This window comes from Aspergillus aculeatinus (assembly GCF_003184765.1).
Source record: "Aspergillus aculeatinus CBS 121060 unplaced genomic scaffold BO66scaffold_12, whole genome shotgun sequence".
Taxonomy (NCBI): Eukaryota; Fungi; Ascomycota; class Eurotiomycetes; order Eurotiales; family Aspergillaceae; genus Aspergillus; species Aspergillus aculeatinus.
Window position 1 is genome coordinate 40,952 of NW_020291481.1, and position 13,207 is coordinate 54,158.

Here is a 13,207-nt window from a genome sequence, read left to right on the forward strand (position 1 = left end):
CTTGGTGAACAAAGCCGATTCTAGGATCGTCTGTGTATAGAGGCAGAGGCTGTTGGAATGCAAGATGCTGGACGGGATGATGGGAGTTACAGAGCGATGGGAGGTCTATGGGCCCGGTGCATAGGGGCAGGGAGTGCAGGTCGGGGGGGGGGGCGGCAAGAGACAGGAGAATTATTGGACTCTAAAACAGCATGTGCATGTGTCGAACCAGCGCACACACGTAGTAAACAGAGTGGACAAACGAGGGGATAAAGGATGACTTGTCACTGATCGAGTCTCGAAGGGGTGAGTGACTGAGATGATAACCTTGAATGCTTCAATGCTTCAATGCTTTCCTTATCGTCCATCTCCGCATTCTATCCCAAAACGGTAAGGTCTGTTTGGCTATCCATAAGTAGCTAGTGGAAGATCATGTGCCTTGCAGTACGCTGGTCCACGACTCCATGAAGAACCCGATGAACATCGAGGATCGAAGGGGAAAACCAAAAAAAAAAGAAAGTAACTATATCATTCACAGGTCATTGCTGACCCGGTACGACAAAGAAAGCACTACGAGCCGACAGCGCCCAGACGCCTCTGCCGACCGACCATGGGCCACCCATTCATCGATGACGCCAGCCGTCGACTGATGGACAACTCCAGCAACCACATCACTACGTCACTCGGTGATCATCTCAGCGCCGCCTCCCTGATTCTATCCACAGCGCATTCTTTCTCTCACAACAATAAATTTATCCTCATCCCTGGTCCTTAACTCTTTCAATTCTCTCTCATCAACAACCGTCATCATCAACGACAGTAAGTGGCTCAGCAAAGCTGCAAAACGCTAGAGGCAGCGATAAGCTAATCTTCAATCTCCTCCCGATAAGACTGATACGGCTATAATTTCAACCTTATCACGACTGAGCCATAATGAAGCTTCATTTGGCTTTCTGCCTAGTCTTTGTACTGGCAACAGCTGAGGCTGTCGGTGCATCCAGCTGGTTCAGCAAGGCCGGTATGTTTCAAGTCGAACACATTGAATTTTACCTCACTCGCTAATGCATCTCGACAGTATACAACAAATGGCACGAAACTGAGTTGGAAAGATGGCTTGCTGACCATGGTACGTTGGCACTTTCTGCGTTCTGGTGAGGTCAGTGCTGACGATACTTTCAGACATTCCTTACCCCTCGCCTGCTGATCGTAAAGATCTTGAGAGCTTGGTGAAGACAAACTGGGATGCTAAGGTTCAGAAGCCTCTGGGACATGCTGTGGAACAATCTCCGGACCACTGGCACAATGCTAAGGAATGGCTCTTTGACACGTACGTCAATATCGACAATACTTCCCCGGCCTTGATACTAACAAGCGTCTAGATGGTCGGACTCCCAGCTCAAGGCCTTCCTTGATCGTCATGGCATTCCCGCTCCTCAGCCACGCAAGCGTGACACTCTTCTCAAGGCTGTCCGCGAGAACTACGAAACCATTGCCCAAAAACTTGGCGAGGCCGTGTCTTACCCTGGTAACTGGGTGTATGCTCAGTGGTCTGAGTCTGACTTGAAGGAGTGGCTCGATGAGCGTGGCTGGCCTGTTCCTCAGCCCTCCACTCGCGACAAGCTAATCGCCACCGTTCGCCGTAACGCCCGACTGGCTGGACTGCAGGCTAAGGCCATTGCTGCTTCCGCCTCTGCTTCTGCCGACAAGGCCCAGGCTACTCTAAGTGAAGCTTTGTTCAGCGCCTGGTCCGACTCCGACTTGAAGAAGTTCCTTGATGAGCACGGTGTGAAGGTCCCTCAGGGCTCCAAGCGCAACGAGCTTGTAGCTCTGGCGAGGAAGCACCGTGCCTCTCTGGTCAGCCAGGCTTCGACTGCTGCTGCTACCGCTTCTGCAAGCCTCTCCTCCACTGCTAGTGAATTTATCGGCGCCGCCACCACCAAGGCCGGCAACGAGTACGCCCGCGCCACTGACACTGCTCAGTACAAGGGCCAGGAGGCCTTCGACTCTCTTATTGAGTCTTGGTCTGATTCTCGTCTCAAGGCATACCTTGACGCCCGCGGTGTTCCCGTGCCTCAGAACGGCAAGCGCGATGAGCTTCAGGCACAGGTCCGGCTGAACGCCCACAAGGCTGCTACTGGCTGGAGTGCCTGGACTTTCGACACCTGGGACACTGAGCACCTGAAGAAGTATCTCGCTTCCATGAACTCGAAGGCTGCCCACCAGGCCGACATTACCCGTGAGGAGCTCGTCAAGCAAGCCCAGGACACTTATGCCCAGGCCTCTAAGGCTGGCGGTGACCAGCTGGCTTCCGCTACCTCTTACATGGCTCAGGCTACCGACGTCGCCAAGGACTCTGCCTTTGACTCTTGGTCTCACTCCGATCTCAAGGCATACCTTGACTCGTATGGTATTCCCGTCTACCAGGGCTCCAGCATCAACGAGCTCAAGGCCGCGGCCCGCCGCAACGCTGAGTACTTCAGACACGGAACCTCCACTCCTCAGGGTACCATCCTCGCCAAAGTCCAGGATAAGCTTTCGGACCTTTCCCAGTGGGTTTGGGAGCAGGTCAAGGTTGGAGCCGCAAGCGGCAGGGCCCACGGTCAGGAGGCTGCTGAGAAGGCTTCTGAGGTTGCGAAGGAACAAGCTAAGACGCAGGGCTTCAAGGCCGCGGACAAGGTGAAGACCAAGGGAGCTGAGGCTTCCGCGAGCCTGCGCAAGGAGTTGTAAAGTGTGATTTTCTGCAATGTGAGGGTGGATTACAAAGAACCGGGTATGGTGGTGCTGGTGGGACATGATTTTATGACTTAACGTAATAGTTATTGGTTGGCAAATTAGTCTCGAAATTTACTTTATCTCCTCTTCATAACACTTCTGCTTCTGTGCCGATAGAGTAATGTCATTTTTAAGGTTTACCGGAATGACTTATGTAGACAAATTGAACAACCATAATATCATAATTCATCCGACCTACAACCTGTCTGTCAGTACCTTTCAAAACACCCTCAATCCACGCCATCCTTTCATTCCAACCTTAAACAAGCCAACCCTACATTCTGGTTTGGCAGCCTTCTGTTCATCACCACCGCCCTATCTATAATCTTCATCCCCCTCACCCATCCCATCCTTACTTCATACACCCCCTGAAACTTCTCAAAAGTCTCACTCAACTTAAGCACCCTCCTCCCCCTCAGCCACCAACTTCCCGACAACCAAGTACTTCTCCGAGAACCGCTCCTCCCACGACTGCAGATTCTCCAACTGGTCCGCATCCAGGTCCTCCAACGTATCCAACGGACCCTTCAGATCCTTGGTCAACATCTCCTCATCGAAACTCTGGCACGCCAGACCGCGGGACGCGTCCCGACCGGCGAAGTTCTCGTAGGGTCCGCCCTGTTTTGCCATCTCACGGGTTAGCCTTGTCATACGGCGGGGGGAAGGGGAGGTGAAGAGTGAAGCGCGACCGATCGGAATTGGAGAAGCTTACCGGTCCATAGAAGTTGCGGCCGGGGGTGACGTCGAAGACGCGGCCGCGCACGGCGAGGTAGACGGGCTGATCGGCGGTGCCGTTGTATGGCAGGAGCGTGGTCGGGGTGAAGGTGCGGAAGACGACGGGTGGGGGCGCTTTGGGGAGGGCGACGGGGGCCTTGGGACGGAGTTGCACGTAGACCAGGATGATGAAGAGGGTGAGAAGGATGAGGTTGATGGGGGAGGCGATTGTCATTCTGTTTTTATGGATTAGTGGGTGTTGTGGGGGATGGGTGCAGTGGCTGTCAGCTTGGGAGATGTTGAGGTTTACTGACACTTCGGCCGGTGGGGTTGTTGTTGCTCCGTCTGTTGGTGGTTTGTGTTAGTGATGTTTGGGTGGGGGGATGTTTAGAGGAAGCATTACCCGGGCTGGACATTTTGGGATGTGGCTCTTGTGCTGGTTGATGGACACACGGATGAGGTTGTGGTTGTTTGGAGGATGAATGGGATGATTGATGATGGATGATGGGAGTCGCCCCGGCCGGTGTATGACGGCAATTGAGGGCAGAAGGGACCTCGGAGCCACACAACACCACAGCTTAGTGTGCGGAGAACGGAGCCAGAAAAACGGACGGCTATTTGTGGAGGTCAAGGCGGTAAGCGCGGAAGCGCGATTCGGTTCCGTTGGATCGCGCTACTTTGGCTGATTCAGGCTCGATCGTGCAGCAACAAAAGATTCATGATCGTCTACGGAGTACAGTACTTCCTGGGTTCGATTATTCCCTACTGTCACGCTGATGGCTCGGTAAATGGACCCCGGTTATCGTGCTGCACGAGACCGTGGCTGATCAATCTGCACCTTTCTGCAGAGGCTTCAATTATTGCAGCGATCCGCATTCCTGAGATTGCAACGGAGTTCGGAATGCGCTCGAGTCTCGATCCCCCCAGGCTTTCGGAGCTCCTATAATTAAACCAATTCATTCTGAAACAGTCACCCTCGCCCGCTTTGCCAATTTCCTTCGCTGCTGTCAGTCCACTAGCTCGTCATTTATTCTTAGACTAGCTCCATCCGGGCTCTCTAACGGTCGACCTACTTTCCAGACAAGCCCGGCCTGGTTGGCATCGCAATTCGAGAGGGGCGCACTCAGTCAGTGCACTACCTCCGCAGCTCCAGAAGACGCGGTTTTGGTCTGTCTGTGTGTTGCTCCGGCCGTTCGTCCTTCTCTTCTCTTCCCTTTCGATCTTTCACCCGCTTCTCATTCATTTCAGTCCCTCTTTCTTGTAATTTCTTTGATTAATTCTAGTGCCTGGTCGCCCGCCGCATATTTGTCGAGATTGGATCATCTATCTATCAATCTCTCTTTATCTTCCTTTGTCTTCTCCTTCAATTGTGGTGGACTGATCCTTTCTTGAATGACGTGCCGGCACGTCTGTCCCTTCGCATAATAGGCCTGAACTTAGCTACCTGAATCTTGGTCACATTGCTTATTCCATCTGACTAAACTGTCCTACTCTTCTTGACTTATCTCCCTTTCTCAATCTTCATACTCCTCCCTGTTGAAATCTGCTCCAACCGGTCATTGGCGCAAAGTGGTCTTATCGAACATCACGCCCAAGCTTTTAGTCTCGCAACATTGACACTTGACCATCAAACTAGCTGATTCACGAGCTATAGCATCCGCTCAGAGGGTCTATTGTCAAGATGTGGGGGAAAATGCACTTTCATCGATCGCGAAAGCCGGTTATTGGAAATCCCACCTTGATCGACAAAACTCTAGACGATAGTGTCTATCAGTCCTGGTCTCGCGGCCCAGGCACTCAGAGCACCGACAACCGTTCCCTGACTTCTCGAGGGTGAGTTGAAGTAGTCAAGTTGTGACTGCATCTTCCTGCAAAGTATACTTGACTTGCTAACCCGTTCTAGCAACCAAGCGGACTCACTCAATCCCACGCATCACCCGTACTCAGGTCGCAGGGTTGCATCATCATCCAAGGCCCCAAGCATCGCTCCGAGCATCGCATCCGATGATCTCTTTGACCACCGCTCGGTCAGTTTGACAGATCTTCCCCTGCAGACAGGTATCCTCGGTCACGATCTCGGTCGGCCTGAAAGTGTTGAGATCTCCCCTCCCGACTCACCCGTCTCCTTAAGTCGGCCACCACTTAGTCGCGGCAGCTCCCGCGTCTCCCCCATAGAGGACGAATCCAGGCCGGACCTTGATATCGACCCGATGGAGAAGAAGGAAAACACCAGGTTCACCAGTCAGCTGCCGGTGCGCAAGACCGGTTACTCCCCCGTGGATCAGTCTCAGCCAGCAAATCCGTCCTCGCGAGGATACGCAAGTAGGCAGGACAACTTTTCGAGGGGCTCGACGTCAAGCCATTCTGGCATGTTTGGGCAGCAAGCCTCCGGCACTGCTTCGGTCCGCACCGACATGTCAGCCACACCTCCGTCATCTCACGGGTCGAATAGTCTTGGATGGAACACGCAAAGTGCCCGCAAACCTCCCTCAGAGCCACGCATTCGCGAGCCATGGAAGGGACCCAGTGGACGATCACCAATAGTGCAGCCTATCCAGGAACGACCCAGAGCGAACACGATCCGCAGCTATGATCAAATGAGAGCACGCAACGGCTCAGCAGCCTCTGACCTCGCGGCGTGTGGAATGGTTCCTACCGTAGTGACAACAATCACAGCCGGTGAACTTCGGCCCACAGACAGACACCATGGCACTACCCGGAACAATCCCCGTGCTAGGACACCCGAGGCATTCACCCCGACCGTCCGCAGCAGCAACCGCGTCCCACCTCGGGTCGAGCTTCCAGCGCCGGAAACAGACTGGGAATCCTCGTTAATGGATCTTAAGTTGACTACTCACGAGATGGCTGAAGAACCCACAAGCCGCTTCAGCGCAACCACTTACGACCCTACCGAAATAGGCAGCTCAATAGGCAGCAGGCGCAACAGCATCGATACTGTCGCTGACACTGCATCTGTGTCCACGGAGTGTCAGCCCTCCATCATGTCTCGTAGCCGACCCGTGCCGAGCACAGTGGCTCCCGGGAAGAAGCCGACCAGAAAGCCCACGCCATCCCAGGCCGCTGTGGAGGCGGAGGCGGTCAAAGAACCCACAGCTATCACTCCTCAGCAACAGAATCAAAACCGGATTGATGCGCTTGAATCCCGCAAAGAGACCCTTACGCGTCGCAAGGCCAATATCAACACGATCATCTACGAGTTGACTCAAGTTATCCAGCCGAGTTCCGTCGCCTATGACATAGCCGCTAGGGATGAGGTGAAGAAAACGGTCGCCAGTCTCGAAAGTGAACTTGCAGAAATCAAGCGAGAGGAGCATGAGATTGGCGTGAAACTACTGAAGGCTTGGAAGAAACGTGATGAGCTCGATTGCTATGGGGGCGGCTCCGGCCTTTGGGTCAGCCGAGTGACCAGCTGAAGGTCGATCAAAACATTCGTTTTCATTGCATCCCAATCCGCTCATGAGAGCGCGTTGGGCATTGGTGTTTCTGCCCCCTTTTTTTTTAATATACTTTCTTTACGATCATGTGGGTTGGGCGAGGTTTGTTGGTTGCATTATGCCTTTCAGCGTTGCGTTTACCATTCGGCAGCATACAGCGGGTTTCACTTCTACTTCTTTTGTTCTAGCAAAGCATGGTAGACAGTCTTTCTTTGATCTGTGCAGTGCGCGATGATACCCTGTTTGCTTGTTGAGAGACGCGAATCTCAAGTCTGGGACCAGGTTCCGTGCAGATGGTTCCAAGCGTTTAAGGAACTGAGTCACGCTTTTGAGGTATTTATTGAATAGATTATCAGTGGATGAAGTGTGCGCTCAGCGTTGTAAATGCATCAAGTAAAGTTGCTCGAAGAGAATAGCGCTCAATGCCAAGCGACTCCACCACCTTGCGCTCGTGGGTCATGGCTCGTGGTATATCATGAATGACTGATCTCAATGCTCCCAAAGGTGGCTTATTTCTTGCCCGACTTCTTGATGCCCTGGGCACCGGTGTTCAGGGGACCCTTGCCCTTGGCCTTCTCCATCAGATCCTTCTTAGCCTTGGCATCTGAATAGAGACAATGCAGTTAGTGAGATGTTCGCGACCATGATCAAGTCACCGCTGGTGTTGAAAGACAGCAATAGGTAAACATACCAGCTCTCTGCTTCTCCTTGAAGGCGAGGTCATCGTCATCGAGATCCTTCTGAGCCTTCTTGGCCTGCTTGAGGGGCTTGACCTTGCCACCTAGACAAAAGAAAAAGTCGAGTTAGAGGGCGGATAGGCAACACTCAAGACACCTTGATAAGCGCATACCTTCTCTGCTTTGACCACCCATTGTGCGATATTGGTTTTGAAAAGGTTTGGTGAAAGGAAGGTTAGATGAAGGCAAGGATGCGTAGTCGCGCAAAGAGGAGAAGGAGGGGAAATGGAGGCGCAAAAAATCGTGTCTTATCAGCGATTGTCCCGCGGGGAGCCGCTAGTCTAGAACCGGGTTAGGCGCCGAAATCTCTCCCTCTCCATCGGTCACCGCCTGGCACCAGCTCATCCCCATCTCAACAACCTGCTTTATCCCCCCCCCCCATTTGCCTCGTTCCTGTTACTACCGCGTGCGATCTCATCGACCCAGCTACCTCTTCGACAATCCAGCCATCCCCGCGTGAATATCTTGAACTGGAGACAGTAGCAAACATTCTTACTAGTATCTTTTACATATTTTCCTAAAACAAAAGGCAAAAAAAAACCCTCCACACTTGTCTCAGGCTTGCTCAAAGTTGGCAAGGGCCGTGGCATCCTCAGCCGGTTGGACTTTCTCAATATATCCTCCTACCTTGACGCGTCATCCAAACCATTCTTGGCTAACCGGAAGTTCTTCTTCTCTCTTCTCTGAAGCTGCGCGAAAAGGCCGATCTGTCTATCTAGGCACACTCCGTTGAGAGAAGAAGATATATCTCTCGGCAGACGGACGCAAAATGGCATCACGCAGGTCGAGGTCTCCATCGACCCCTTCTGAGGGTGAGATCATCGAATCAGGTTCAGAGACGAAGGCAACTACGTCGCAACTTCCTCTTAATGGCAACCGCGTTGACCGTCCCCCCAGAGCTAGTTCACCCGCCCCCAGATCTCCAGCATCGTTGAGCAGATCGCCCCGCCACCGGAGGTCGAGGACCAGGACCAGATCGCCCTCCCGCACCCGGTCCCGCTCCCCGTACCGCGACCCCAGAGGCTACAAGCGTCGCCGGGACGATGACTATGATCGTGACTATGACTATGACGACCGACGATCCCGATACGAACCCTCCCGCCGCGTCGGGTCCCGATACGATGATAGCCGTTACGCGGGCCGCGGCGGTCAATCCCACCGACGACCCCGGCCCTACTACGACTACGATCGGGAAGAGAATTTCGGCGAGGGGCTGCGATACAGCGACGAGTCGGATCGGCGCAGGGAGAAGCGCGCCCGCACCCGCAGCCGGTCGCCGTTCCGCGAAGTGCGGAAACCAAAGCAATACTCCGGGGATGAGTGGGAGTCCCAGCGCGGTGATAGCGTCGCGTCTCGCGACCGTAGAAGGAAGGCTTCTATTGAACAGTCAGTGAGCGAGCGGGGGAAAGCTCCAGTCGTCGCTCGGGATTTAAAATCACATGCTGAAACTCAGAAACCTCAGGTGCAGCAAGCTTCTGAAACCCCTAGTGTTCGTCTTGAGAGGTATGCTCATATGACCGGTTCTCGTCGCGGAGGAATTTACTCACAACAACTCCTCTGCAGCGTGAACAATGCCCAAACCACCGAAACCCAGGAAGAGCAACAGCATGAGGAACCTGTCGACGAAGCAGCCCAACTGGAAGCACGCCGCAAACGGCGTGAGGCTATCCGTGCGAAATACCGTGGACAGGCTACGCCGTTGCGTCTGCAGGCTCTCCATATCGGAGGCGATGGGGATTCGACGACCCCAAGCGCCGATACCGCCGCTTCGGTTGCTTCGAATGGCACGCCTTCCGGTAAGTCAGAATGCCAGTTTACATTGCAGCAGCGTACATTAAACTGACTGGCTATAGATGCAGCTCCACAGTCCGCTCCTCAGACGCCTGACGACAGTCTGGATTCGATCCCGGACTTCAAGGTTGACAAGGATGACGACTCGCTCAACAATGGTGCACCTGTAGATGGTGCTGATAAAGATGAAGTTTCCGCAGCCGACTACGATCCTACCATGGACATGAGAGCCGAGAAGGAAAAGCACGATACTCGCAGCTCGACTGAGGATGTTTCCGCGGCGGCTTATGACGAAACGCAAACGACCAAGCAGGACATCCTGCTCCCTGATGCAGAGCAGCCTCGACCCCCACCCAAGGCGAAAGATCCCTACGATATGTTCGCCGAAGACGATGATGACGACATGTTTGCAGAAGATACGCATGACACCGCGCAGCCTACGCATGCTTCGGCGATGTCCGCCATCCCGCAGCCCAAAGAGCTGGACGTCAGTATGCTGGACAACTGGGACGATCCGGAGGGCTATTACAACGTGCGTCTCGGTGAGTTGATTAACGGACGGTACCATGTGCAGCAGAACCTGGGGAAGGGTATGTTTTCGTCTGTCGTGCGCGCAACCGATTCCAAGACTGGCGGACTGGTTGCGATCAAGATCATCCGACAAAACGATACGATGCGGAAGGCGGGGATGAAGGAGATTGGCATTCTGGAGCAACTACGCGAGGCGGACCCTGACGACAAGAAACATGTCATCCGGTTCGAGCGGTATTTCGAACACAAGGGCCACCTGTGCATGGTGTTCGAGAATCTAGGCATGAACCTGCGGGAACTCGTGAACAAGAAGGGCCGTGACACTGGGCTGAACCTTACGGCTATCCGAGTCTATGCCCAGCAGATATTCCTGGGACTCAGCCTGTTCCGGAAGTGCAACATTCTTCACGCCGATCTGAAGCCGGACAACCTTCTGGTCAATGAAAACTACAATGTTCTCAAGGTTTGCGACCTGGGGTCGGCATCGCCCACGACGGAGAACGAGATAACGCCATACTTGGTCAGTCGGTTCTACCGGGCGCCGGAGATCATTCTGGGGATCCCGTACGATCACGCCATCGACGTGTGGTCGATTGGATGCACGCTATTCGAGATCGCTACGGGGAAGATCCTCTTTACGGGGCGAAACAACAATCAGATGCTACGGTCGATCATGGAATGCCGTGGCAAATACCCCCCGAAGCTGCTCCGGCGCGGGTCGCTGACGCATCTGCACTTCGACGAGATGCTGAATTTCCACAGTCAGGAGGAGGATAAGGTCACGGGGCGTGCGGTTGTACGGGTGGTGGATTTCAAGAAGCCGACGCGCGATTTGAGGACGCGGCTGATGGGCAAGGGGACCCGTGGGATGACGGAGAGTGAAACGAGGGAGCTGACGTTGTTCTTGGACCTGCTGGAACGCTGCCTGAACCTCAATCCGGAGAAACGGTGCACCCCGACGGAGGCGTTGCGACATCCGTTTATCTCGCGCCCGAAGGTGTAGGTTTGTACCGGAAGGGAGAGGGTTTTGTATATATTATGTCATAGTGGTACACTGCGCACATATCCGTAGTACTTCGCAGTAATATTTTAGTTAGCCACAGCACGGTCGCGTTTACCTTGGGCCTTTGATTCAAAGATGTGCCAATGGGGATGGAGCCGAAGATCCTGTCTGTAGATTGAGTACCTATGTTAATAGGTAGGCGGATGACTCAATGACCGTTTTCATCCAGTCCAGTGCCGAGAGCAGTGCCACCAGCCTCGGGGTCTTATGGAAGTGAGACTCTGGTAGGGGAGGCGTAAGCCTGGATGGAGTATACCCCGCCACCCTTCAGCGGCGCAGCACACCCACGCCTAGTAAACTGCGGGTCTCTCCCGTCGTGTGGAGAGTTGACATTGACGGGTTCTTTGGGTTGGAGCCTAGAGCCTAGGAGCTGAGTAACAGGTGATGGTGATGTGATGGCAATGGTGATGGCGATGGCGATGGCGATGGCGATGGCGATGGCGATGGCGTTTGATGGGTGGCAACGACGGAAAAGGCAAGGCTGGAGCTGGGGCTGGGCTGGGCTAGGCTGGAGCGGGGAAAGTTTGGCCAGCCACCGCCTCCTACCACCACCACCACCACCACCATCATCATCATTGTTGATCAAGTTGATAAAGTTGATAACATCAGCATTAGCATCGGCATCGTACAGTATATTGTTCCGTTCTCGGGAAGGGATTGAGACAGCTCCTGCGGCATGGTTTCGGTTTGCTTTTTCTTATCTTCCATGGTTCGTGGTCCGTGGTCAAGGATATAGGTTGTAGGTTGTGGGTTGGAGGTTGTGGACTGGGTAGGTTAAGTCACAGTTAAAGGTACTCCGTAGTGTGTAGTGTGTTGTCTTTTACCCTGGGGTATCTTGTAGGTAAGTAGGTAGGCAGGCAGGGTGAAGGGAAGTGATTGCATGGGTGTAGTGGCGTAGGGTGGCTGATGGGATGAATTCTGGATCTGGAATGGATGGTGGCGTGGCTACTAGGTATGGGTGTGGTGTGGTGTGGTGCCGTGCCGTGCCGTGCCGTGGGACTTGATAAGGCTGTGTCTGTCTGTGTCTGCGTGACTGTGCTCTGTGCAAACGGGATAGGGGTGTTATGGTGTACATACCGTACATAAGCGCAAATGTACTGTATATGGGCTGGGGGGTGGATTGAGGAAGGGGTGGTGTTGAAGTTGAAGTTGAGTATTGAGGCTCGGATCCATATTTGTGCTGTTGGAGTAGACTATGGGGTAAGTCAGGTTATCTTTTCCGATGTTGGTGCTGGTTGCTGTCTTAATGTTTGACATCTCTTCTACGGAGTACAGATACACAAGGGGTGATTGTGTGCAGCTACTATATACATAGGCCTTGGTTTACTTGTATCTGTTGATGGTTTTGGGGGAATGAGTTTAGTGTTACTTATATCTATCAGATGAGTCGATGAGGTCTTGAGCGATGGGGATGATGGGGAGTGTGGTTCTTTCTCGGGACTGCAAGGGCTACTAACTACTTCGTATATCTCTCGTCTATACGGTAGGTAGTCTCCGGATGTTGATGCGCGAATCCTTCCTGCGGCGATCCGAGTTCAATCGGAGGTAATTCTCTGAAGACAGAAACAGGACTCTTCATGAAGGAAGGCCAGGCTTTGATCGAGGAAACTGAGCCGAATCGACCTGTGCTCTGGACTGCAGTCTTGGATTGTACAACCCCCAAATCAAGGTAGGCAAGCAAACAGGCAAGCAAACAACATCCAGGCGGGAACGTTGGAAGTTGGAACAGAGGCGGAGAGGGGATTGTTCGGGTTGCGGGCTGAGGATTTGGATCTGGTCGGCGGTAGTACTGTATCCAACCGGGGGAAATCAGTTGGAACGGAGCATTGATGATATCATGGTGCGTTGGAGTTTATGTAGGGGGTCTTGGGGGCTTCGGTAGAGTGCAGGGGATGTATAGTGGGAGGATGCGATGTGAGGTGTTCTATACTGAGGATTGAGATGTCTATTTGTGTGGGGTGGACGGGTGGTGTATAGACCTCAGTGCGAGATATATATGGCAGGATGAATGGTACCATGGCTACCACGCCGAGTACGGAGTATATAGCAGTGATAGTCTGGTCGCTACTCACGGAACTGGAGCACTACTAGGAGTACAAGTACCGAGCAGATCGAATGACTGGACTACCCTTACAGCAAGTCCTCCTGCAGTGCAGTACTAGTTC

At 53.4% G+C, this 13,207-nt stretch overlaps 5 protein-coding genes across 5 annotated transcripts; 3 read left to right on the top strand and 2 right to left on the bottom strand.

The window, feature by feature from the left end:
- The first annotated feature begins 649 nt into the window (after positions 1-649).
- Positions 650-2,735, top strand: ish1 (double-strand break repair enhancer MSC1). The gene is made up of 5 exons (XM_025646902.1): positions 650-798; positions 870-997; positions 1,055-1,105; positions 1,159-1,306; positions 1,359-2,735. The coding sequence occupies exons 2-5, from the start codon at positions 913-915 to the stop codon at positions 2,704-2,706; spliced, it is 1,632 nt and encodes a 543-aa protein (XP_025506091.1). The 5' UTR covers positions 650-798; positions 870-912; the 3' UTR covers positions 2,707-2,735.
- Positions 2,736-2,831: 96 nt separating this feature from the next.
- BO66DRAFT_389973 (cytochrome b5-like heme/steroid binding domain-containing protein) lies at positions 2,832-4,148 on the bottom strand. Its single transcript, XM_025646903.1, has 4 exons — positions 3,869-4,148; positions 3,780-3,810; positions 3,464-3,701; positions 2,832-3,369 (listed from the first exon to the last, which is right to left on the bottom strand). The coding sequence occupies exons 1-4, from the start codon at positions 3,879-3,881 to the stop codon at positions 3,148-3,150; spliced, it is 504 nt and encodes a 167-aa protein (XP_025506092.1). The 5' UTR covers positions 3,882-4,148; the 3' UTR covers positions 2,832-3,147.
- A 998-nt stretch (positions 4,149-5,146) lies between these two features.
- Positions 5,147-6,899, top strand: BO66DRAFT_317946 (uncharacterized protein; the record flags this gene model as incomplete). The annotated part of the gene is made up of 2 exons (XM_025643582.1): positions 5,147-5,298; positions 5,369-6,899. 2 exons carry the CDS (start codon positions 5,147-5,149, stop codon positions 6,897-6,899), a joined length of 1,683 nt encoding a protein of 560 aa, XP_025506093.1.
- Positions 6,900-7,111: 212 nt separating this feature from the next.
- On the bottom strand, positions 7,112-7,960 carry BO66DRAFT_389975 (translation machinery-associated protein 7). The gene is made up of 3 exons (XM_025646904.1): positions 7,771-7,960; positions 7,612-7,701; positions 7,112-7,524 (listed from the first exon to the last, which is right to left on the bottom strand). The coding sequence occupies exons 1-3, from the start codon at positions 7,790-7,792 to the stop codon at positions 7,430-7,432; spliced, it is 207 nt and encodes a 68-aa protein (XP_025506094.1). The 5' UTR covers positions 7,793-7,960; the 3' UTR covers positions 7,112-7,429.
- A 105-nt stretch (positions 7,961-8,065) lies between these two features.
- On the top strand, positions 8,066-11,150 carry BO66DRAFT_389976 (putative serine/threonine protein kinase (Prp4)). Its single transcript, XM_025646905.1, has 3 exons — positions 8,066-9,160; positions 9,221-9,453; positions 9,511-11,150. The coding sequence occupies exons 1-3, from the start codon at positions 8,427-8,429 to the stop codon at positions 10,980-10,982; spliced, it is 2,439 nt and encodes an 812-aa protein (XP_025506095.1). The 5' UTR covers positions 8,066-8,426; the 3' UTR covers positions 10,983-11,150.
- The last annotated feature ends 2,057 nt before the right edge of the window (positions 11,151-13,207 follow it).

What these genes read in the sequence shown, in the direction of transcription:
- ish1 (XM_025646902.1), top strand. Translation starts at nt 913, where the DNA reads ATGAAGCTTCATTTGGCTTTCTGCCTAGTCTTTGTACTGGCAACAGCT. An exon ending in CAGCTGGTTCAGCAAGGCCG is followed by an intron (nt 998 to 1,054) that starts GTATGTTTCAAG and finishes GCATCTCGACAG; the next exon opens with TATACAACAAATGGCACGAA. An exon ending in AAGATGGCTTGCTGACCATG is followed by an intron (nt 1,106 to 1,158) that starts GTACGTTGGCAC and finishes CGATACTTTCAG; the next exon opens with ACATTCCTTACCCCTCGCCT.
- BO66DRAFT_389973 (XM_025646903.1), bottom strand. An exon ending in ACAACCCCACCGGCCGAAGT is followed by an intron (nt 3,702 to 3,779) that starts GTCAGTAAACCT and finishes CCATAAAAACAG; the next exon opens with AATGACAATCGCCTCCCCCA. An exon ending in GCCGCAACTTCTATGGACCG is followed by an intron (nt 3,370 to 3,463) that starts GTAAGCTTCTCC and finishes ATGGCAAAACAG; the next exon opens with GGCGGACCCTACGAGAACTT.
- BO66DRAFT_389975 (XM_025646904.1), bottom strand. Translation starts at nt 7,792, where the DNA reads ATGGGTGGTCAAAGCAGAGAAG. An exon ending in GGGTGGTCAAAGCAGAGAAG is followed by an intron (nt 7,702 to 7,770) that starts GTATGCGCTTAT and finishes TCTTTTGTCTAG; the next exon opens with GTGGCAAGGTCAAGCCCCTC. An exon ending in CAAGGAGAAGCAGAGAGCTG is followed by an intron (nt 7,525 to 7,611) that starts GTATGTTTACCT and finishes GTCTCTATTCAG; the next exon opens with ATGCCAAGGCTAAGAAGGAT.
- BO66DRAFT_389976 (XM_025646905.1), top strand. Translation starts at nt 8,427, where the DNA reads ATGGCATCACGCAGGTCGAGGTCTCCATCGACCCCTTCTGAGGGTGAG. An exon ending in CCTAGTGTTCGTCTTGAGAG is followed by an intron (nt 9,161 to 9,220) that starts GTATGCTCATAT and finishes ACTCCTCTGCAG; the next exon opens with CGTGAACAATGCCCAAACCA. An exon ending in TTCGAATGGCACGCCTTCCG is followed by an intron (nt 9,454 to 9,510) that starts GTAAGTCAGAAT and finishes GACTGGCTATAG; the next exon opens with ATGCAGCTCCACAGTCCGCT.